This window comes from Diadema antillarum, unplaced genomic scaffold (assembly GCF_040938485.1).
Source record: "Diadema antillarum isolate AM-2024a unplaced genomic scaffold, OU_Dant_1.0 seq00000131_RagTag, whole genome shotgun sequence".
Classification (NCBI taxonomy): Eukaryota; Metazoa; Echinodermata; class Echinoidea; order Diadematoida; family Diadematidae; genus Diadema; species Diadema antillarum.
The window spans coordinates 1,234,529-1,258,876 of record NW_027271209.1 but is presented as its reverse complement, the minus strand read 5'-3'; the positions used below and the strand labels follow the sequence as shown (position 1 = coordinate 1,258,876).

The following is a 24,348-nucleotide window of genomic DNA, read 5'->3' as shown; positions in this document are numbered from 1 at the left end:
GATAAAGTTTGAGATATAATTATGCACACACACGCACACACTCACGCACACACACACAAACACACACACACACTCACACACACACGCACACACACACAATGAGAGAGACGGAGAGGAAAAAAATGAGAGTTGACAGTAACTTCAGTTGCATGATTAATTTTCTATCACTACGTGCGAATTCAATAGACTGATGTGTTGAGAATGTGTTTGTCGTATACTGTGTACAGATAATGCGGCACTGCATGCATAATCGTGTGTACAATAAATTGTATATTATTGCCCGGGTTCGCCTCTGCTGGGTCTATTTGTGCACGAGAAAATAGCTGGGGTGGAGGAAATTTCGCATGAAACTTTGGGATCTACGAATAGGTATCTGACAATACTTTTGTATCAATATTCCACTGACATTCCTTCTCACCCCCGCATTCGACACAGTTCCAACAGAAAAAAAAAAGCCAACAACTCACATACAGGCAATACCGAAGCATACATAGTCCAATCAATGGAGATTTCGCCAGAGTTTATTCCATTTATTGTGAAACTTAGAAATAAAAGTATAAAATGCAACGTATCGAACGGAAAATTCAAAGGATCTCACAAACTGAGTTTTCCCCTGCAGGACTATAATGATAGATATAATTATACGCTAAACAACATTCAGTTAATTTTACCCTTTGTTGACAAATACCACAGAGGTAGCACTCATTAAGAATACAAATTTGACTTTGTTTTTGGAAATCGGCTAATTATAGTAAATTCACACACCATGACGATATAGGGAATCCTGCATGTAGTCATATCTAATACATCGATAATTTCTTTTTTAAATAGGTATACAAGGGGATTTTAATAAGGCTTAAATAGCACCTTGAGCCAAAAGAAAGACAAAATTTCAAAAGGAAGATGATAACGGAAAATACTTATCTCCTCTGCAAACAGAAAGAAATAATGTCCATGGAGCTCGATCGCAAATTTTAACATCGACCCTGTGAAAATTGTTGACACTCCATCGATAGCACAATGCACTTTGTGAAAGCGGACACCGATAACATTTTAAAGAAGTCTCACAGGACTTACTACTGCACTTACCTGCGATGTCGTATCATTTTTCACTAAGGATGAAAGATTAATAATTTCCAAGACAACACAATATTGCAAATTCTACCTCAATACCTGCTCATACTGAAACGAAACTTCTCGCAAAGAAATTTTACGACTCTACATGAAAAGACAAACATTGACTATAGTCGGAATGTGCGAAATATATATAAAGTACTGCATCCACAGATATGAAACTGTTTTATCTTTATCAGATAGGCCGGAGCTGGATATAAATTACTGGGCAGGTTGCTGGTTTATTGATGATATCATATGTAAAATTACTTTAAAAAAAAATAATTATAGGGTCCGGCCATCCTGCGTTACAAAATAGCATAACCTAACTAACGTGCAAAAATCGCCGAAAATACTAAAAACACCCAATAATGATTATTTTCATCCAATATCATACAGATTTTTATGCCTCAGATTACAGTAATAACATCAATTTTTAATAGAAACACTACAAAGTTTGTGCAACGGATATAATTATAGTACTTGATGTAATATTCCTAAGCATGAAAGCTTATTGAGTGTGCATATTCTCAAGACTAATTCTTGTTAAGAAAGTGAACGAGCAGGAAATTCCTCGGCCGTCCGCGCGTCTTCTGGGATTCAGCATTTCCTAGAATATTTCTTGAGCACCTAATGTGGCAGCCTGCCTTCTAGCACTCTGAGACCTCCTTGGCAAGCAGACGACAGAGTTTTCCGCCTTTGCGCACTTCACGGGTGCGCGTTCTCATGCCGTTGACGCACTCTGTATAGCGCCCCCACTCTCCAAACTTGCATTTCTCTGGAAAATAAACAATGAAGAAAGGGGGGGGGGGGGTAAATTCTGATACATTTGTGTTGCAAACTATTTCTACATATTCTCCGATTAATAAGATGCAATGAATAGGTACAATTGGCTACAAGGAACATCACAAACCCTTCGTTCGCCAAGTCTACATACAGAATTAAAAGTCTCCAGTGCCGTTTTTTTAAGCTACCAAAAGATACGGTGATGTTTCACTTTTTGTCATAGAGGTACAATTAAATTACTTCACCTGGACCTATTGCTTTAATTACGAAAACGGTTTCACGTCCGATCCTGGACGCTTCCTCAGCTCGTCTGATTTGATGGCGAGAAGGCGTCGCGACGCGTCGTGGCAACGACGCCTTCGCTTTGGCAGTCTTCTCCCACCTGAAGACATTATTTTAAACACAACTTCAAAGACAAAAATTTGCGCATCTTAGACAATGAGCCTTGGTGGTTTGAGAGGGGGGGGGGGGGGGGCGCTACGCAAAATTACTCCGAAAAACCCACACTTAAATAAGGGTGGGGTTTGGGGTGTACAGCTCTGTTATCCGGGGAATTCCTCGACGACTGACCCCGAACAATAACGTCGGCAACGACGCCATTCCGCCATCACTTCAGACGAGCTAATGAAGCGTCAAGGATCGCAGCATAAAACCGTTCCCGGAATTAAAACAGTAAGTCCAAATGAACTGATTTGATTTTGTACATTTATTGAATGTTACCTAGAGGAATCAGAACTTACACTTTTCGTCACAGGCATGCCACCTAAAATTCCCCCTTTCACTCCATACTAATGTTACATTTGGCAATTTTATTTCGGCGACTAAGCATGGATTTTCTTGTGCGTTCTTCCGTAGATCATTTAATAAAAATTTCTCATCAGTCATCAGAGCGTCATAAACAAGATTATGAAAAACATACAACGACGATCTCTTTAGGAGATAGGACTTACTCTTTCTACAACTCTTCTAAGGACTGTTTTCGTTATGTGTGGGTGCGTTTTGGCATCACAATGTAAGTCTATGTATAATTAACTTTCAGTCTAATGCTATTTGATTCTATGTTGCTATTTGCCTTGTAAGTTACGATCATTGAACCTTATAGTATTGATTGTCCATTCACTGCTACGACTTACCTTTTCCATTCTTTTTCGTGCATGGGACAGTTTTGGTTTTGCTTGACTCGCACTGTAGGCCGCCCTCTGTGTTCATCAACGTCCCAGTCAGCGTTAGGGTGTTGGTGTTCGAGTCGCATTCGGAACTGACCCAGTTGTACTCACAAGTTGCTGCAGAGACATAAAAAGTATAATAAAGGACGTTAAAGGTATTAGCCCACATTTGTAAACCTGCAGCAATTGGTCTCATAGTTAGCATGGAGTTTGGGTATGATTGCAGTAACACCTGTGCAAAATTTCGTTCCAATTAGTCCATTACTTTCATAAAAATAAATGAAAATGCACCGTATGCATGCGTATAACGCTCGCTAGCTCCGGTCCACGTACGTACTACATGCATGCGATACAATTTGTGTAAGTTACATGTACGTACACATAGCTAGCCCGCGCTCGTAATTCGATTTTGGGTCGGGTTGACCCGGTTTGAAAATTGATTTTAAAACGATGATTTTCTCTCTTTTATCGAATGATATAGACAAAGAGCAAAAGGTGAGGTATGTTACTGTTATAACTTGTACTTGAAGTCATATTGGACCTGTTTTATGCAGTTTTGATTTTCGTGGGTTTGCAAATGTGGGCTAATACCTTTAAGATGTAGACTAGAGCCCGCCGCACACGATAATGACTCACGAATATATACGACTGACAGTCTTTGGACCCGAAATAAATCACAATAGCCTCAGAATAAACACGCTTGTTTATTTCAGATCCAAAGTCTGTCAGTCGTATATAGTCGTGAGTTATTTAGTGTGCGACGGGCTTTAGATGGGGTAGATAGGACGGGCCGACTCTGGAGTACGTTTGCTTTGCAGGGAATATCCACATATTATTATCAGGGAGGTTCCATATCCTAAACCAGGCAGGCACAGTACATGTGTGTTGGAAGTATTTCAAAGACTAAAAGTAGCTGCTACATTGGCTGGAGTTTGTATGTTCTCTCGTCAGGACATGAAGAGATAGATTGCTCACATGCCCGTGATATGATTTAGGCGAGATTACCCCTACAAGCGCAATATAAGAAGGCCTATGAGGCTTATCCTTCGGGTGGGTACCGAGTTTTCAAATAGAGCATTGTGACTCATCGAGTTCAATGATCGGTGTATACATGACGATGAGTCATTGGTTTTACAGTCTGGGTTTCATGGACGGACACAGAATTAGACATTTTGTATTGGTAATTGAGAGGTGGAACGAACGAAGGATGAAATAACTGTGGAAACTAAAGCAGATGGTACTGACATAACGGTTGGACACCCACAAGAGAAAAATGATATGGGATTTAAAGTTAAACACATTTTTTCTATGACACGTAGATTATATTAATTGTCATTACATTGAAACGACGTGAGCTATTAATGGGGGTGACATCGTTTCAAATCTCTCCCCCTGGTTGTGCCTCTGGAAGTAACACAAGAAAGGAATCTACAGAATATCCGGCCAAAGTATCATACCCAAGAATCGTTAAAAAAAGAACAAAAAATGGGGTTGCACAATGTATTCAACTTTTCGACTGATGGTTTCTTATCAAAAAGGACTTTTAACAATTTGGCAGTCCGGAGATAGAGGGTGCTTTCTAATGAGGGAACGAGCATAAACATTATACGTAATATACCGTAAATGATTCGGGGGGGGGGGGGGGGGGGAGGACATCGTCCTTCCTATTATCATTGAATCGTCCACTGTTCTATGTCCTTAATCTTTCTCTCCTAATCACAAGAAACCAACTTGAACACGGAAGGTGGAAGAGATTGCCCCTACCCCTTTCTGGACACGGCTTCTCCAGGGTTCTCGACGGCCGGCAGTCTTCCGAGGCTTGCGTGGGGTCACTCAGTGTATCCACTCGATAGCGGCGGTTTGTGGTCTCGTTACATTCACCCCAATTTCCCATCGTGTAATTGCAGCCTAAAAATGTCGTGAAACAAACAAACAAACAAAAAATGAACAACACATACAATCACAACGAAATTTATGCCACGTGTTGCAAAATTTATATGCTAATAATGTGTATAATAATATGTGTATAATAAATGGTATCGCCCTGATAATGACGATAATGATAACAACAATAATATAAATTTTATGATTATCAACCGAGGATAGCCTTTCCACTGCTTTCGAGGGGGCCGAGTACCTTTTTATCAGTACCCCAGCATTGTCGGGCACCCATTTTGTATACGCCTTGGACAAGAGGAATACATGTGGGCAAAGCATCTCCTCAAAGGGTGCACGTGCCGAGCACGATTCGAACCTACAATTGTTTTGCTTAACTGACCAAGAGCACCATCCACTGGGCCAAATCGCTCAAAATTTTCATAGTGACAGCATGGAGTTTCGAAAACCTTGCTGCCGATTTTTGTTTTGTTTTGTTTCCTTGACAGCACAAACGTTGAGTGCATGATGCTACGGTTTCCTGCTTTTAGTAAAGTGTGATATAGATGTTTCATTTTTATCATGATTATTTCCAGAAGAGTGCATTAGATTATGACCTCGATTTTGGACCTTCCCTGATTTTGTTTTATCTTGCAACAGAATGGAAAAGAAACACACCGACGAACACTGAAGAACTTTTGTTCTCTTTCTCTCGTGTTTCATCCTCTCGCAGTCTGTATGTGTGTGTGTGTAGATGTGTTTTTGGAATTGTGGGTGTAATTTGAATTTCCATGCCATTCAATCATGATTTTGGCTATTGCAAATTACATGATAATTCCATGATAACACCTAGGCGTTTGTAACAGCTTAAACCATTTATACATGCCTTGCCATTGCTCTCTTCACATTATCTTTTTCCATAGCGAGTTTCTGCAAGTCCTAATTTTGCTGAAAGCATGTGATAATCTGACGGTACTAACAGCTCCTGAATGAGCCCAAACTCTGGTTATCATGAATATTCAAGAGCAATATGCAAATATTCGTGACCAAGGTCATTGTTTGGCGGTGAGTTAGCTCAGTTGGTAGCGCGTCTGTCTCACGATCCTAGGACCCCGGTTCGATTCCCGGATCCCACTGAGCAATGTTGTGTGTAATCATACCGTCCCCTCTATATTCAGAGGCAAAACACTCTATCCCTCGGATATAGGACACCTAAATGTAGGTCCCGTGTGTGAGAGAGTCACAACTCATGTACGCAAAAGATCCCGCTTCATTATTCATCGTAAAGAGCAGGCTGTTAAACCCGGTGAAGTGGTCCCGCCTTACATCCAACGGTACCACATGGAAGACAATCTATTGCAGCTGAATATGGGGTTTCCAGCCATCTTCTCAGATGGAAATGAAAAAGAAAGAAAGAAAGAAAGAAAGAAAGAAAGAAAGAAAGAAAGAAAGAAAGAAAGAAACAAACTCACGCTTGTTTTCCTTCCGTATGGTCTTCCTGCCACACAGGACCTCACTGACGATGGTCTGGTTACAGGTATCTTGGTCGCCTGACTTCAGCACGCGTGTCTTGTTCTGTCGACCCGTGGTGGGGTCACAATCCGAAAAGGTAGCCGGATGGTACTTGCAGTCTACAGGTTGTAGAAAGATAGCGGGTGCGCTGCGTTATGACTTGGGTTGTGGATTGGTGACATAAAGCTTTATCATCATCGCGGTCTCATAAGGTAGAGGGAATGCCATGAAAGGATACTTCTAATTAAAATGCATATCTGCATCAACATTATTAACATCTATTCCTCCATATCCATCTCGATCAAAATTATACCATTGAACTCGTAATATCTTACTCTTTCTTATCAGACTATAACTGGATTTCCCCTTAAATAACACCCTTTGTCTTACCTCGTGGCTTCTTGTTGGGCTTGCCTGGCTTCCCTTTCTTCCCCGTTTTCCGGCCTCCGTCCCGACCGCCGTTGCCCTTGTCTCGGACATTTTCCGCACCTTTTTTGCCCCCTCTCCTTCCCGCCTTGTGGGCCTTGCCACCCCTGCTCCCCCTTCTCGAGGGCGCGGGTGAACTTTCTCCTTCCACGGTCGCCTCAGCATCTTCCCCCTCCTGCACGGGCTGTGCTGGATCGCAGTTCACGCGACACTTGGCCGTGGTGGACCATGACATGCAGCCGCCACCGTGGCGTGAACCCGTCTTCTTGCCTTTCCCGCAGACTCCTGTCTTGGGCACGCACTCGCTCCATTCCCACTCACTGCAATCGCCCTTGATGGGTGGGTACTCTGGATCTTGAGTGGTGGTCCGTGTCTCGCCTCCTGCGATGAAAAAAAAGCAAAAAAACAAAACAAAACAAAACAGAAGATGATTTGTGCTTGTTTGTTTGCTTTCGTTATGTTTTGTTCGTATGTATAGTAACTATCTGTCCAATAACTTATTCGTACTATAGTCAACTAGTCAGCGGTACATTTTCGTCTCACACAGGGCCATTTCCATAATTATTGCAATCATTATGTCAAAGAAAAGTCACTCTGAATACTGATATCCTCTCGAGTGTTTCCGATGTCTTCTCATAATTGTATTCACTATTATTAGTGTCCTACTTTAAGGACCACATTTCGTTATTCCGAAGATTCGTCAATCCAAAAATGAAATAAAGTTCGTTATTCAGAATAGGTTCGATATCCCTAAAGTTCGTTAATTCGAAAATGAAATACCGGTAAGAATCGTTGTTTCGAAGGTTCGCTTATCCGAAGGTACGTACTTATACCTTCTTTTCATTTGCGGATCAACGGACCTTATTTTATTTTCGGACTAACCTTCGGAATGACGAACATCACCCTTAAAAAACAAAAACAACAACAAGAAGAGACCGGGGGGGGGGGGGTCACGCGCTCACCTGAGTATCGCAAGTTCACCTTCCATGCATTCTTGCAGACTCTTACCTGCGAATATTGGAAACTTATGGTGGAGGTAGCTTTGAGAATGGGGGCATGGTGTCCATTTACATATTCCATCACACTGGTAAAAATACCTACCAAGTACACTGTACTTTATAGAACGTTGGGTTATGCAGCTTGGGAAAAAAAGACTTAAAGCCCTATCACTGTTGATTAGAACTAGAGAAAAATATTATTTAATATTCATTAATTTAGGAGGTTTGGACCCCCTGGGGCCCCCAAGGAAAGCATGGTGCCCATTCAAACACTTTGAGATCTTATCCCTATGGGAATGCTACTTGACAAGTTTGGTGAAAATCCATTATGTTGTTTTCAGCAAGAAGATGAAAATTTAGGCCCGCATTTGGGCCCCCCATCCCATCCCCCTTCCTTGGGTCCCAAGGGGGTGGGGGGGGGGGGGGGAGGGCACCCCGGACTCTCCCATGAACAAACTTGAAACAACAGTCATCAATATACTGACTCATTGTATTAACTTAGCTCAATCACTTCCAGTTCTAGAGAAAATCTGTAAAGATTCCTTACAGGGGGGGGGGGGGGTGGGTCCCCTGGGGCCCCCCAGGTGGGGCATGGTGCCCATTTGATGGAATTGAGATTCTATCCCCCTAGGGATGCTACCTGCCAAGTTTGGTGAAAATTAGTGATAGGGTTTTCAAGAAAAAGATGAAAATTTACAATTTCGGTCTAAATTTAGGCCCCCTGGGACCCCCAGGTGGGGCTTGGTGCCCATAGATGGGAATGAGATTCTTTCCCCCTAGGGATGCTACCTGCCAACTTTGGTGAAAATTCATTCTGGCATTTTCAAGAAAAAGATGAAAATGTACAATTTGGGCCCCATTAGGACCCCTCCCCACTCCCCTCCCCTGGGTCCCAAGGGGGACACCCCTGATTCCGCCATGAACAAACTTGAAACTACAGTCATCAATGTACTAACTCATAGTATTAACTTAGCTCTATCACTTCTGGATCTAGAGAAGAAGATTTTTTAAGATTCCTTAATTTTGGGGGGTTTGGGCCCCTCTGGGGGCCCCCCAGGTTGGGTATGGTGCTCACTTGAGTAAATTGAAATCCTATCCCCCTAGGGATGCTACCTGCCAAGTTTGGTGAAAATCGGTCAAGGGGTTCTCAAGAAGAAGATGAAAATGTAAAAGTTTACGCACGACGGACGACGGACGACGCACGACGCACGACGCACGACGGACGACGCACGACGGACGCCGGACGAAGAGCGATCGCAATAGCTCACTTGAGCCTTCGGCTCAGGTGAGCTAAAAACCCGACACGAAACACGCCCTGTATCCACTCGAGTCTGTTCTTGAGAACAGTTTCGTGGAAAACAAATAAACAAATAAACAAACAAACAAATAAACAAACAAACAAACAAACAAACATTATTTACTTCGCTTGTGTGGGTGACTCATCGGGTAAATAGCGATGGGCATGTGGCTTCTTTGTTGCAGGAAAAAAAAACCCAACATAACCCACACAACTTGGAGTAAAAAGGTACAAAACTGGTCGATTTTATGTATCAGCGAGAATTAAGAATTTTTCATGGACGAATTTTAAGTGGTGTACCTCCAAGCAATGGTATGCAGTGGCGTATCTAGGGGGGGGCAAGGGGGGCACGTGCCCCGGGCGCCACTCCTTGGGGGCGCAAAAAACGAAAAAAAAACGAAGAAGAAGAAGAAAAAAAAGAAGAAAAAAATGAAGAAGAAGAAAAAAAAAGAAAAAAGAAAAGAAAAGAAGAAGAAGAAAAAAAAAATCGCCCGGAAAGGGAGGGAGAATGGTGGGGGGGGGGGGGGGGGGGGGCAGAAAACCAAATCAAACAAGATAAAAACAAAACATGATGATGACGCGGACAAAATGACAATGTTTATTGTGTTATTGTGTTTACACAAGAATTCCATGTTCTGTAAGCTGAAATACAAACATTTTCGGCTCCCTCGCTGCGTTCGCTCGCCAAAATTTATATAAAAAAAGAAGGTAAGAACAAAACGTGATGATAACGTGGACAAAATGACAATGTCTATTGTGTTCATTCATGTCAGTTTATATTTAGCAGGCAAAATGTTTCACGGAGCAGCGGCTGCAATTTCTTTCGTTCTGAAGCGATAGCCAATTGGATCAAAAGAAGGCGCCAACAGTTTCGAACATACGGGGGGGGGGGCAAAAAAACAACAACAAATCAAACAAGATGATAACAAAACTTAATGATGACGTGGAAATATACAAACTTCGGCTCACTCGCTCGTACTAATTTAGAGTATTTTTTCTAGTCTTCAGTTTGTTGGTATAAATTGTCATCTATAAGGTCGTCACTATATCTTGATTAGAATTGTAAGATTTAATACGCAAAAAAATGACAAGAGTTCCATGTTTTGTAAGCTGAAATACAAAAATTTTCAGCTCGCTCGCTACGCTCGCTCGCCAAAATGTATCCAAAAAAAAAAAAGGAAGAGAAAGATAAGAACAAAACGTGACGATGACGCGGACAAAATGACAATGTCTATCGTGTTCACGCGTGTCATTTTATATTTAGCAGGAAAAATGTTACACGGAGCAGCGGCTGCAATTTCATTCGTTCTGAAGCGATCGCCGATTGGATCAAAAGAGGACGCCAACGGTTTCGAACATACGTGGGGGGGGGGGGCGGAAAAAAAACAAATAAAAAAAGATAAGAACATAACGTAATGATGACGCGGAAATATACAAATTTCGGCTCACTCGCTCGTACTAATGTAGAGTATTTTTTCAAGTCCTCAGTTTGTTGGTATAAATCGTTATCTATAAGGTCGTCACTATAGCTTGATTAGAATTGTAAGATTTGATAAGCAAAAAATGACAAGAATTCCAAGTTTTGTAAGCTGAAACACAAAATTTTCCGGCTCGCTCGCTGCGCTCGCTCGCCAAAATTTACCCAAAAAAAAAAGAGATAATAACAAAACGTGATGATGACGCGGAAATATTGTAAGATATGATTAGCAAAAAATGACAAGAATTCCATGTTTTGTAAGCTGAAATGCAAAAATTTTTGGCTCGCTCGCTGCGCTCGCTCGCCACAATTTATCAAAATTCATTACATTTGAATCACCCTCAAAAGACCCCTTTTAAGTGCTTGAAAAAGCATATCATATGGACTTTGTTTAAAGCGTATTATATCGGGACCATGTGGAAGAACAGACATATTTTGAAAATATGACTGAACAGGCAATCCCCCGTTTCTTCTGTACGTATATGCAATGTATATGTAACTTGTAATGTGTGTATTTTTATATGAAGACGGAAATAAAAACAAACAAACAAATAAAGTCCCTACCGGGATGTGTATAGGGTTGAACACTTTTTCAGAAATTAGGGGCGCAATTTTCGACAGGATGAACGGGAATGAGAAAGGTCATTGAGTAAACGGGCATTAATTCATACTTACACCAATTAACTGTGTTTTTATGATATCAATAACATTCAGTGTGATCAACACTGCACACTTCGCCCTAGCATTCTGAATGACAGCTGATGCGATTTTCTATATTATTATAGAAGGAAATCATGGTATGGCTAAATTTCAAATTAGACGTACACTTTGTCTTGACCTATAACATACACCACTGCACTAAAACAAACTCTTCCTCAATATTACACGCACACACACGCACACACACGCAAACTGGTATACACAGATACTTAAGAATAAATGCACATTACTTGCACATGGGTACGCACTAAAAACAACATTCAAGCCTTAGTCTACCTTTGTATCATAACCGAAGAGAAAAAATATAAACCCAGCAGTGTCGAAGCAAAAAATAACGAAAGACAAGTTCTGTGAGTGACCATCAAGATGATTATTAGAGTATTATATGTAATAGATATTTTTTTTTACAGATACAATGTCCCACTTGTCTTCCAAACAACTCTAAAGGAATTCGTTGAAAGTGTATGCAAAAGTACAAGGAGAAAAAAAAAACCAACGCTCACTTATATAAGAGGCCAATTATTTTAGTGACTGCAACTTTCGTTTTCACACGTTTTTGGTCACTATCATTACACGTATCATCACTTTCGCCTTATCAGTGGTTAAAAAAAATACAAGGCGTGCACAAACATTGCATGTATCCATGTTATGCTTGTATATGTACGGCCACAATTGGGACAGTGTCTTTCATTTAACCCATTCCTTGCAGGAACCTGACAGCCTGCATGTGCATCATGTCTATTATGGGGATTTCAGAATACAGTATGGAACGGGTTAATGAGAACTCATCTGACTCATTCGTGTATCTCCGGTTATCGAGGTTACCTTTCTCTCTCCGGTTTCCTTTGTCTGCTTTTCTTCGTCGGTTTTGTCGGTTGCTTCCTTTGGCGTCCGCCAAACACAGGAATACGACGACCAAAACCGCCAAGACCAGAATGCCTTTCATTTTAAAATCGCTCCCTTCGTTTTCGAGAGGAAAAAACAAAACAAAACAGAAACAAACAAAACAGGTTATGAGACTAAACCGCCTCAGAAATGATGCTCGACATCTTCTGCACCATCAATTAGCCAATGAGAAGACTGGTGATTGGTAATGGGGGGTGGTGGTGATGGGGAGGAGGAGGGGGGGGGGGGGACTTGAGAACAGAGAAAATTCATGAAGTCTGTATTTATAGTCTGATAAATTGCGAACGTTGATGTGTGTCATTAGCATTTTTTTTTTTGATGAGGAATTATGTCTGAAAATTGGGAGTTCTATCTTTCCCTACATTTCTTTTCCTGCTATCAACGTTTACCATTCATAAAGTTATGTATTCAGACACCACTGAAAGCTCAGCAGCACGTGACATATAGGCAAGAAACCTTGTGCAAAGAAGTGAAATGAAGGACCAACATCGAGCGCTCGATGAGGTATAAGAATAGCGCTGTACATCAGTCGCTGTCATGTGATTTTAGTGTTTTGGTGGATGGAGGTCGTTCAGCAACAAATAACTCCTGCGTGGGTATATAGGAAAAAAAATATTTCATATTATTCCAGGACGTGACTTCATCAACGTTGGAATACAATAATTTCGAAATGAGTTGGTTATTTATAGAGGAAATGATGCAATGAAAGAGGGTTACTCATCTTTCACAAGTCCATGTTTCATTTAACATGTTTAAAGCCCTGCATGGCTGTCAGCACCCATGGTCCACCAAAATGTTCACTTATTTTTTTTTTATCATGAAATCAATTGTAGAAGGGATGGAAACTAATTCACATCATAATATGTGTGTGTTTTATCATTGTTATAACGGAGCTATAACTTAGCTCCATGGTGGTATGTAACCGCGTGTTGTTTTTTTTTTAATCTTTCTCCGAGCTTTGATGTAAACCTCGCCTTGTATTGTTGCTATATCATTTATGTTTTCTTCAGCAATTCGTTCATTTCTTGGGAGTTTTTTTTTTTTAATATAAATTTCGTCAAGCACACATTCCTGCTACTATAGGGTTTGGTTTTCATGGCTCTATTGTGTCTCCTCCTCTATTTTTTTTTTTTTTACAAATGTAAAAAATAAAGGAGGCACCAAAATCGATAATTAATAAACGTTAATTAGATTCGATTTTTGTGGTTCCTGCATTACCATTGTATATTTCATGGTCTAAATTTGAAAGAGATGCTCTCTGCTCGTTTCATCAAAGTAGGAAGAGATGCCAGTATGTAATTAATGATTAACACAAATTAGATTAGTAATTATATACAGAGAAAGTCATGTCTTTGGAACAACAAAAAATGAATTCAGTGAACAGCACATCTACGAGAGCACAGACATATTATAAAAAAAAAACAACCAAATAAATCGTATTCATTTTACAAAAGAGCAACGAGGTCATGATATTGTAATTGAGGTTGCCGACCTTGTGACTATAGTGTTTATGGAATTTTCGATTGCATATAATGGTTTCTCAATGACTAACATATCAATGCTCCATTATCCTTTCGGTTGACTTGAGAGAGAGAGAGAGAGAGAGAGAGAGAGAGAGAGAGAGAGAGAGAGAAAAATAAAAAAACAAGAGCAGAATGCAGCCCTTGTGATTTCAATTAATAATTCTTGATGTTTGTTTTAAAAAAAATGGCTTAATGTAGGTCATGCATTGTTCCCTTGTTGACTTTTGGATATTCGTAGGAAGTGAAGTCATTAATATGCATCTTTTAAAGCAAACTAAGTGTTTAATACTCAATTAATGAAAAAACTGACAAATGCGCAGATATGCATCGAATTAACAGCTACTCAATAATCGTTCAGCAACACTTACCACGATTTTTTTTTCTTCGGTTACTTTGGTTACAGGGTTTTGGCGATACAGGGCTTTGATTACAGTGTTTTTGGTTACAGTGTTTTTGGTTATAGGGTTTAGAACTGTTACCTGTGCTATGTACGTAATAGCCCCGCAAATCCCTTCTCTTTATCATTGTGGTTATTATTAATCCCTCATCCTTATCATTATGATCATTAAGTATGACACAGTATAGTAAATGCGTATTATAGCAGAAGATTTACAAGTATTTTTAAAGAAGTTTAAAGATCTAAAATGGATCGTGCTAACATAGAAAAATAAGCACATGGAATTGTTGGGGTCGCATGTGAGGAAGGTGAATATTCCTAATCATACTTTTCAAAATACACCCTTACAAAGTTGCTCTTCTTCTGAGAATGGGCAATCATGAGAATTCGGGTCGCATATTGATATCACGTCTGCCATCTCCATCACGAGGATTTGAGTCGCAAATCATATCGCGTCTACCATCTCAATTTTCAACACATGGCTATACTACCCTGTCAATGACCCTTCATTCCTCTGTTTGTGAATTTATTTGGTGACAACCTTTCAATAAAAATCAGACTTTGATCCGGGGCCTCCCTGCAATGACGGTGCGGCAAACCGCAAGGACCTAAATTACTGCGACTATACAAAAGGGGACTTGTCTTGTGGCGCGTCTAGCGACGCGCGCTTGGTGTCATACTCAATTTCGTGTCGTCTGCGATCACGACTGTGTTGATGGAGGCGTGTTTGCGCGAGCTTGTTTATAAGGAGATAAATATGATGCAGAATATATGACGTAGTGAAAGAGATGGGGGAGAGATAGCGAGCGAGAGAATGAAGAAGAGAGACGGAGACAGACAGAGGTTGAATAGGAAGCAGACAAATGAATTAAAAGAGGAGTTGGATAAAAGGGGGAAGTTTGATTTCTTGGAATTCTGTGGTTAGGCATTGTGTCCACCACTGGTTTGAACGAATTTCTACTTTCATCATAATTAGAGTCTTCAACTACGCTCACGAATGAGAATTGGCATACATGTATGACACGTGATATGTTCTATACAAATTACAATCCATGTCCCCCCCCCCCCCCAGGATTTGACAAGCTGAAAAGACCTTTCTCAAAGGGACAGGACAACTAGTCATGCCTAGAGAATTGATATTGGCAAGGACTTCAGAAGTGTTTTCTGTTTTTTCTGTTTTCCCACCGCGACATTTCAGGGTTTCGTGAAGCTAATGGAACAATGATTCAGCAGCCGATCCCATTTATGATTCACTTATTATAGGCACATACATAGTAATCAAAAACTCACTCAAAAATGCAAAAAGCACATTACACATTACACGTTGTGTTAATTCAACCTTCTTGTTGAAATGGTCAAAGAAACGATGATTGGGCAATAACTAAGTAGGTCATAAACCTTTGCAACCTTGTAATTAAGGCAAAGTAATTCAGTGAACAATATCTTTATAAAGGAAACCAAACCCCAAAGAGCAATGTGGATCGAGTGAAAGCAGCGACATTTGTAGGACGCTTCAGTGAGAGTTTGAGGAAAATCGGACAATCCTTTCAAAAGTTATGAAATTTTAAAGTTTTGGTGTTATAACCACTGCATCAGGAGACTACTAGAGAGTATGACGTCATTTGTGGACAACAATATAAGCAAAACTTACAGAGAATTCCACATAAATTCATTTTCATGAAAATTACACATTCCATCAATTTGACACTGACATGGGTAGCAATAATTCCCCGTGCTTTCTGAAAGCGGTTAGTCAAGTGTTCTTTCTTACGCTATAGAAAAGTGAAAGCATGTTGTTGTTGTTTTTATATTTTCTTCATAATCATAGTCCACACATATGATTTTGTTTCTTTTTTTTTCACAAGGAGAAGCTCCTTGCTTTTTCTAAATCAAGGCTGTACGCAAGTAGAATTAAACTCGTATTCTAGCAAACAACTACACGTTCATCTCGTTCATGAACCACTGCGGTAGTTTGGCAACCCTATAATACAAATGAGTAGAATCCTCACGCTGTGTACATGAACTTCAGAAGACTAGCAAACAAGATCGTCTGTATGGACACAGCTCCCCCCCCCCCCTCTCTCTCTCTCTCTGCACATAGTCCACGTATCAGTAAAATATCGCAATGCAAAATTTATATTATTTTATGGAGTAAACCCGTATCCAAACAAACAGCATGCAGGTGTGAGGTAGTAAAGATTCATAAACAGATAGGACTACTTTGAGTTCACTTTGATATTCAAAGTACATGACTCTACTGATTAGAAATGCATTTGGCTTGCAGAAGAATTAATACAGGCGATATGATATATCAAGTTATCCCGTTTTAGAGGTTTCCAATTCTCTTTTCAGGCAAGGTGTCAGGTATCATAGACCCCCTATATACCTATAGAAGGCGGCAAATATAATAACATGAAAAACGACGACTGTTCGGTTACCAGGGAAGGACAGAGCAACATGGGATGTCAACCTTCATCATAAGCCACCAACAATCTTCTTAAGACTTAGGCATATGTCATGTATTTGCAATTAGACGTGAGTCGTGAATAAGTAGGCCTATAGGTTAGTAATTGAGTCGTGAGAAGTAAAGGCAGCCCGTAAGTATAGGGAATACTGCATGGGATATGTTTTCTTTCATGCAACAGGGCCATGTTAATTACCATCTTATTTGTCATCATTGACCATTGGTGACTGTGGTGAGCTCTCGATACAATGTGTACATCTTTGTTACGTCATAGTAAAAGTATAATAACAGAGGCTATGCGCAAAATGTTATTCTATTATTGACATCAACATTGCGGAGAGTTATAGGATAACAGATTTCGCTGTCTGTGATGACTTGTTTACAACTTTTGGTATCTTTCTTTATCATTTATTTTTCACAACAAAGTTTATGGTTTTATGTGTGTTTCAGCTGTGACAATTTGGGCACAAAGAACGTTTTATAATGTGTTTCCCATTTGTATTGTCATTTTCCCTGTCTCTGTCCTCTTTCTCTTCTGTTTTGGTCCCTAGTAGGTCTCTAAAAACAAACAAACAAAACAAACAAAACAAAATAAAAAAGGTAGCTCAGCCGTCGTCGACTGTAGTCAAAGGTGTAGGTATATACCGGCCCTATAAGCAAAATGATTGCAAATGATATTGCTATGATGGCATAAATTTATTACTTGCCCAACATCATTGAGATAATTGAATTGAATTGAACTGAAAAGGTCTTTATCAGAATCTGACTGATGACCAAAAGTCGAATTGCGCGGATTCACATAATTATACAAAAGCATAATCAATGACATATAAGAGGAATAATAATTCATGTACATAAACGACAATCAACACGTGTGAATTACATGTAGCACTAAATAATACAAATATATGACTTCAAAAATGATTATTCAAAATATGAGATACTTCAAATCCGACCAGACTTAATAAAAATTGAAAGAATCAGCAACTGAGAAGTAGCCAACAAAGTCTTACGGAAAACAAAATACAATGTATCGTAAATCCCTCAAACCTTTTCACAATCAGACGCACGTCGGTAAGAAAAAAGAAAATCCTCTGTACATTGATTGTTGGCATGGTTTGTATTATGTCTGTACATGTATTTATATGATTGTGGGATATGTCAGGCTGCAGTAATCATTTAACATCAATATGATTCCTGTGCAGTGGTGATGTCCCTCCTCGAACACGTGTCGAAGAACCGCTTTTGATATTTTTTCCATTTTCTTTTTTTTCCTTCAAATTGACGTGAAAAGTCGAAAAGGAGCCGTGCATGGTGTGTTGCCATGAATAGGTCCGTAGATAGGTTTATTTATTTTGAAACATATTAAAATGCAGATGAATTCCACTACATGATGACTGTGAATGCATGATATCCCGCAAAAAAAAAAACCCAACAACAACAAAAAGTGCTCTCCTCGAGGTCAGCTGTGATAAGGTCACTTATACGCATGCGCGCGAAACAAGGTGCTGTAATAAGCTAACAAACTCCTTGATCGTCATTCCTGTTTGAACTCGCGCAAACCGGTTCGATACGAATTGTCTGTTAAATTTCTCACTGAACGTTATTAGTGGAGAGATAGATAATATGAAATACATATCTTTTTGTGAATCTTTTCCTGAGGTAAATATAATTAAGGCAGTCGAAGACAAGGAAGGGAGGGAGAAAGAAGGAGGAGGGTGGGGGAGAGGGAGAGAGAGAGAAAGAGAAGAACAGATGATACGTTGTATACGGATATATCGTCCATCATAATCGTGATTTCGGGCAAATTTCAGATATGCTGGTTGCTGAACGAGCAAAGCTGAAGATAACTGAAACGGAGCTTACCTGAACCCCTGATGTGACGTGAAAAAGTGGCTTGATGAGAGAAGAAACCTGTAAGGTGCTCAAGAGGCGCAGCTATGCCCCGACATCAAAGAGATGAGGCACCTACTGTCTACGTGCCCGACGCATAACCCCCTGCTCGCAGACTACAGGCACACTCGCCAGAAAGCGTGCATATCACGCTTTGCACAAAGCCCCCGACAATATGGACGCTCCGTGCCAACCTCGGCCAATCAGAAGGCAGCAAATTAACCTCTCTTGCGAACAGACCATGCGCAGCACGATTTCGTGGACAATGGGCTTCATTATTAGCTCACGGGGGTGTGATTTGCCCTTCTGCAAACTATAACGTTTCGGACCCCCCTGTTAATGTCTCTTCATGTAAACACTTGATTGAATTCCTCCATAATTCTGCAAAAAACGAGCGGGTTGAATTGAACCAAAACCAGAGCAAGAAAAACATCTCTTGTGCTAATGTCAATGCTTTGAATCGGTCTGTCTTACCAAACGACGACAGAAGAAAATTTTAATGGTCTAGAAAGAAAGGTCAAAGGTCACAATGAGCGAGAACAAGTAATCAGCTACATAAGCAAACGAAATTGCGACTGTCCCTACTACTTTCAACCAATTGTTATAACAATTTTTCGTAGTAATACTTGTTGTCAGCATGTATATTAACTATTCATTATTATATATTTAATATATGCAAATACACGTATATGCGTGTCTTCTTTCGTAAGAATTTATGGTATATCACATGATTCCCCCTCATCCCGTCACAGACAGCCTCAACAAAACCCAAGCAATATACACGTTTGCCAGTCAGGTAACTATACGCTATGGATTTTGCACACTGTAGCCATTATTTTGAACATAATTCAACTCACATGGTGTTTCATTGGCATCTAGAATATGCTCATCGTGTTAACCTTCGAACCTTTGCACCCTAGAAAAAGCGGCTTCGGCCCAGGTACTTCCATTGGCATTACCGTGCTTTAAATATAGGTTACTTATGAATATTTGACTCATTTCTCACTCTTCATACATACCTTCGAAAACCCATTACATATCTCTGCACACGCTGTTGGCTATCAGACACATTTGTTATAAGGTTTCTCTCATATACTCCAGAATATCGAAGCCAGTCCAAAACAATTATACTGGAATAGTTTTACCAAAGGAAAGGACTCTCCGAATTTGAATTTGATGGACTAGTATGTAGACGGGCTTTCACTGGCAGTCGGCTTAAAGAAGCTGAGCGATTCAGATGAATATCAACTGAGTCAATTTAAATTGCAGGACTTTGGTGAAAGTAATCACTGACAAATATAATGTAAGTTATGTATCAGAACATAACTTACATTATATTTGTATCATGGAGATATAATTATAGCACGATGAATATTAATTTATATATGTTATGAATGTTGGTAGTCGTAGATTTGCACGTGCGCTGAATGCAATGGGAAATTACACGCATCAACATCCTGAATACTTGCGTCATTAATCAAATAATGTACAACAAAACCCTCTGTAAACATGGCTGAACACCAATGAGAAATATGACATTTCCGTCATGACAGTGGCTTCAGGGACATTTCTTGACGTTCACTTTTTCTTCGTCAATATAATTGTGACGTAGACTGAAAATTTTACTTTCGTTATTTTTATCATTTTTGGGGGGGGACTTAGGTAATTCCTTGACTAAATGGACTGGATGGAAAGTCTTGGGTCACAAGATAAATGGAAGTACGTGGCGGTTGATTAGGCACTGATGATTGTTGGGATTTCGACGCGACTTTTTGATTGGTCCCACGTGTTTAATTTGCAGCTGTGAAGTATGACTTGTGTGTCTGTCGTGAGAAGGACGTGCACCCTCCTCGGCGGACATCTTGACAGGAGAAGTGTTGGAAATGTCGTACGTCGGAGTCTGCGTGGGGAGTTGGGTGATTACACGGGTGCACACGGGTGATTGAAGAGGTTGAGAAACGTGTTCTATTTCCAAATTTCGACAAATGTGGAGTACGTTATAAGAATATAATACATCATGTGTAATATGTTATTTTAGTGTTATTTCTTTTAATTAAATTTAATATGTACAGTGGTTGCAGTAGAATTCAAGTGTGCCCTGATAAAAAATAAAGATGATAAACACAATCAAGCGCTATAGAAGATGCCCTATTTCGTCAAAATTTCCTTAACTGTCATTCGTTTTTAAACATTCTACAAAATTAGGTTTGCCATCCAACTGTATTTCGATATTTGGATTAATGACCATCATAATTGATAACGAACTATACCATATTGTCATCTTCTGTTACTTTTTTTTTCAATTTATTTCATCGGTTTGAATTCAAGCATATCCGTTGTGTCAAGTTCCAGTTAGGAAGCAAACGAGTTTACGTACTGTAATTGTACGCAGTTACATGTATAGGCAGTACAAAAACAAAAACAACAACAACAACAACAACAACAACAACAGCAACAACAATTCCAATTCATTCAATTGCATCAGCGTATTGTTTCAATCTTTATTTTTGTGTCAGAATTTTTTACATCCGTGCTAGTCATTTTTTAATGGTCTGGCTACACTGCTATACAGTAGGAACTCGATTATCCGGCCACGTCGGAACCGACAGGCGTCCTGGGCCCCATTTCATAAAAGATGTTAGGATGGCAACTCTCGCTGGAATGACAACTTCCAATAGCAACAGCCAATCAGGAAGCTGGATTCTTGTTGTTACCATGACAATTGCCATTCCAGCAAGAGTTGCTATCATATCAAGTTTTTATGAAATGGGGCCCAGATAATCGCCGGATAAGAGAGATACAATCATACCAATGTATGCTCAAATGCAACACTTTCTACCATGTCATGCTATTGGGGGTATACAAATGTTTTATACTTCAGGAATTGATAAAGAAATAAAACGAAATACAAGCAAAATATCCCTTCGCATATCATTGGTTTGATAGATAGTAACCAACAATGAGATCGATATTGCGACTCGTCAAATACTGCCGTTGCATGATGTACTGTAAACACTGCTGTGCACTCAGTGCCAGTGACAAGCGCGGCTCCAGTCTCTGAAATCGTTATACGAACTGAATTGAAAGTTACAGTCCGCTGCAAAGATTGGGATATGTTCCGTGGTTTAATCACACGACAATGGTTGAACGTGTGTTTGTTTTGAGTGAGATTTGGCACTCAAAATGCATGAAAACATTAAGAAAAAAAAAATGTCAGCAAGTCGACGTCCGGATAACAGAGATCCGGATAATCGATGGCCGGACAATCGAGGTCCTACTGTACCTTCTTCCAGAGGGAATGAGGCTTTATCCACATTGCCAGCCCCCCAGAGGGGAGCTGTAATTACAAAAGCACGCATCGCTTCCTTAGCAAATACGTCAAAAAATAATAACACATAGATACAACAGAATACTTAAAGATAACATAATTACAGAACCTTATCATGTTTATTACGTCAGTGATAACCTTGAAAGAATAAAGCTAATTTGCTGTTTCACGAAGCGAGGAAAACACGTGTTTACCTTGCCTCGTCAGACAACAGATTAGCTTTATTCTTTCAGTCACTACAACGATGATGAACATCTTCCGTACTAGTAATTACCTTGTACGGTGAAGGTTTGAAAGCCATTCATTTCAAATGCATTTTTGTGATATCGTCACATCACTTTACATTCGTTTCTCTTTCGAACAAATATGTTTACAAATACAGCTGTACTTTTATTTCCAAGTGTTATCAAATTGAATGAATGACAATGAACAGACCGAAGACGGCATTGGATGATTAGCAACCTGGTTCCAACAATATGAGCGCTCATCAGAGACTCCAACTCTCCCGTTTTCGACGGGAGATCTCCCGCCGAAAGCCCATTTTTGCACAATCTCCCGTTCTCCCGTTTGAGATTTGATTTCTCCCGCCCTGGCTCTGTGTCTCCCGGTGGAAAGGATTTCTTACTTATTTCTATCGTATGTTGAAAAAACAAGCCTTTGATAGCACCAGAGAACATCTAGAATCCTAGGAACTTCGCGCTTCTCACACATCAACTTGGAGTCTCCCGTTTGCTAGGGGTTTCAGGCGGGAGAATCTCCAGATCAGAAGGCGCTTGGGTTGGAGTCTCTGGCTCATTGTTTTGAATTCTTACATCTTATTATCCTATCATTATGGAGCTGTTTGTGCGAGTGCTCATTGAATTTCGAACACTTAAAGGAAATCTTTCATTTAATATTTTACTGGGCCGAAAGTAGCTTCTGTAATCTGGATTGCTCTTAACATCAGCTTGAATGACCAATAACAAAACTAAATGGGGGAGTGCTTCTTCGTTTCATGCATTAGAGTAGAATACGGACAGACGTACTAAAGTAGGAAATTGTACGTTTATCAAGAGCTTAACACTTCATAATTATATCCTTAAAACCCGAGTGTAAAAAGAGAAAGCGTCATTTTCATCAACTTTAGCAATGACATAGCAATCATAGAGAACGATCATTGTACAAAGCCTTTGCTTTTATGCACTTATGCTTATCAAACCGTATTCAATTGAGAAAAAAACAACATTCGATAACATCTTGGAAACTTTTCTTACATTTTGAGATATATCTTTATAGATACATTTCTTTACTTCTTGTAGAGAAGTGATACAAAGATACAATGAAACATCAGAACAAATAATGATAACATAATTACAGAGCCTTTATTACGTCAGTTATAACCTTGTCACGTCAATATACATACCTTTCTCGTCGATACATAATGACCTGTTTACAAAGTATAGTTTCCGTTTTCTTTGACTGGATGACAATAAACCTACCAGAGATGGTATCGGGTGATTAGCAAGCTGGTTTCAACAACAATCGAGGGCTCATTGTTTTGCATTTGTACATCTCGTTTATGGAGTTGAATTTGCAAGCGCTCAGTGAATTATGAATATTTAAAGGGACATTCCAGACGATTTTCATAATTTCACATCATGTAGTACAATCGACAACTCCATGTATAGATTTGTGGAATTCATTTTTGTTCTTAAGCAGAGAAATAATACTCTGAAAAACCTTAAACAAATTACACTGAACAAGGATGATGACATAGGAGGTTCACATATTTCAGAAATGTAGCAGTGTAATTCCATTGCAATACCGCTTGCTTGCGAGTTCACCTGTGTATAATCTATGAAAGCCTTCTTCTTTTGTTCTACTTCCTTGAGCCCCAACTCCGTTCTTATAGTGACTCTGCCATGTCATCATCCTTGTTCATTGCAATTTGTTCTAAATTTTGAAAATATCCTTCTTCTTCATCCCAATTATCACAAATTCTGAACTCTGTCCTCGGTATATTTATAGTTGTATATTTATAGATGTAAAAATCTGAAAATCATCCGGAGGTCTTCTTTAAAGGTAAATTCTAATTGAATATTTTACTGGAGCAAAAGCAACGCATGTATTGTTAAATCTGGAATGCTCTCACCTTTAGATTAAACGAAAAACAACGAAGGTGAGTGGCCGGAGTAGTTTTTGGTTCCATTCATTAGACTGGAATTAAAACGGACGAATGTACTGGAGTGGGAAAATCAAAGGTCAGCGCTTGAAACACAAACACAAAACGTTCCCTTTAAATCGTAAAAACGTGCGAGTGAAGACGGACAATGTAATTTTCATCAACTTCAGCAATGACCTAGCAGACCTAGAGAACGGAGATCGAACACAGCCTTTTGGTTTTTGTGTCTACTCGTATTCAAGAGAGAAAAATGTTATAACTCAATAACTTTTATCGATGTCTCCCTCTATCCATGTCATGGGACTT

The 24,348-nt window shown here is 39.7% G+C and overlaps 1 protein-coding gene across 1 annotated transcript; it reads right to left on the bottom strand.

Moving 5' to 3' along the window:
* Positions 1 to 1,763: 1,763 nt before the first annotated feature.
* Positions 1,764 to 18,669, bottom strand: LOC139727465 (uncharacterized). Its single transcript, XM_071638437.1, has 7 exons — positions 18,527 to 18,669; positions 12,196 to 12,330; positions 6,843 to 7,259; positions 6,413 to 6,571; positions 4,830 to 4,973; positions 3,033 to 3,182; positions 1,764 to 1,891 (listed from the first exon to the last, which is right to left on the bottom strand). The coding sequence occupies exons 2-7, from the start codon at positions 12,314 to 12,316 to the stop codon at positions 1,764 to 1,766; spliced, it is 1,119 nt and encodes a 372-aa protein (XP_071494538.1). The 5' UTR covers positions 12,317 to 12,330; positions 18,527 to 18,669.
* Between the last annotated feature and the right edge of the window lie 5,679 nt (positions 18,670 to 24,348).

What these genes read in the sequence shown, in the direction of transcription:
- LOC139727465 (XM_071638437.1), bottom strand. Translation starts at nt 12,316, where the DNA reads ATGAAAGGCATTCTGGTCTTGGCGGTTTTGGTCGTCGTATTCCTGTGT. An exon ending in GAAGCCGTGTCCAGAAAGGG is followed by an intron (nt 3,183 to 4,829) that starts GTAGGGGCAATC and finishes ATGTCTCTGCAG; the next exon opens with CAACTTGTGAGTACAACTGG. An exon ending in CACGAAAAAGAATGGAAAAG is followed by an intron (nt 1,892 to 3,032) that starts GTAAGTCGTAGC and finishes TTTATTTTCCAG; the next exon opens with AGAAATGCAAGTTTGGAGAG.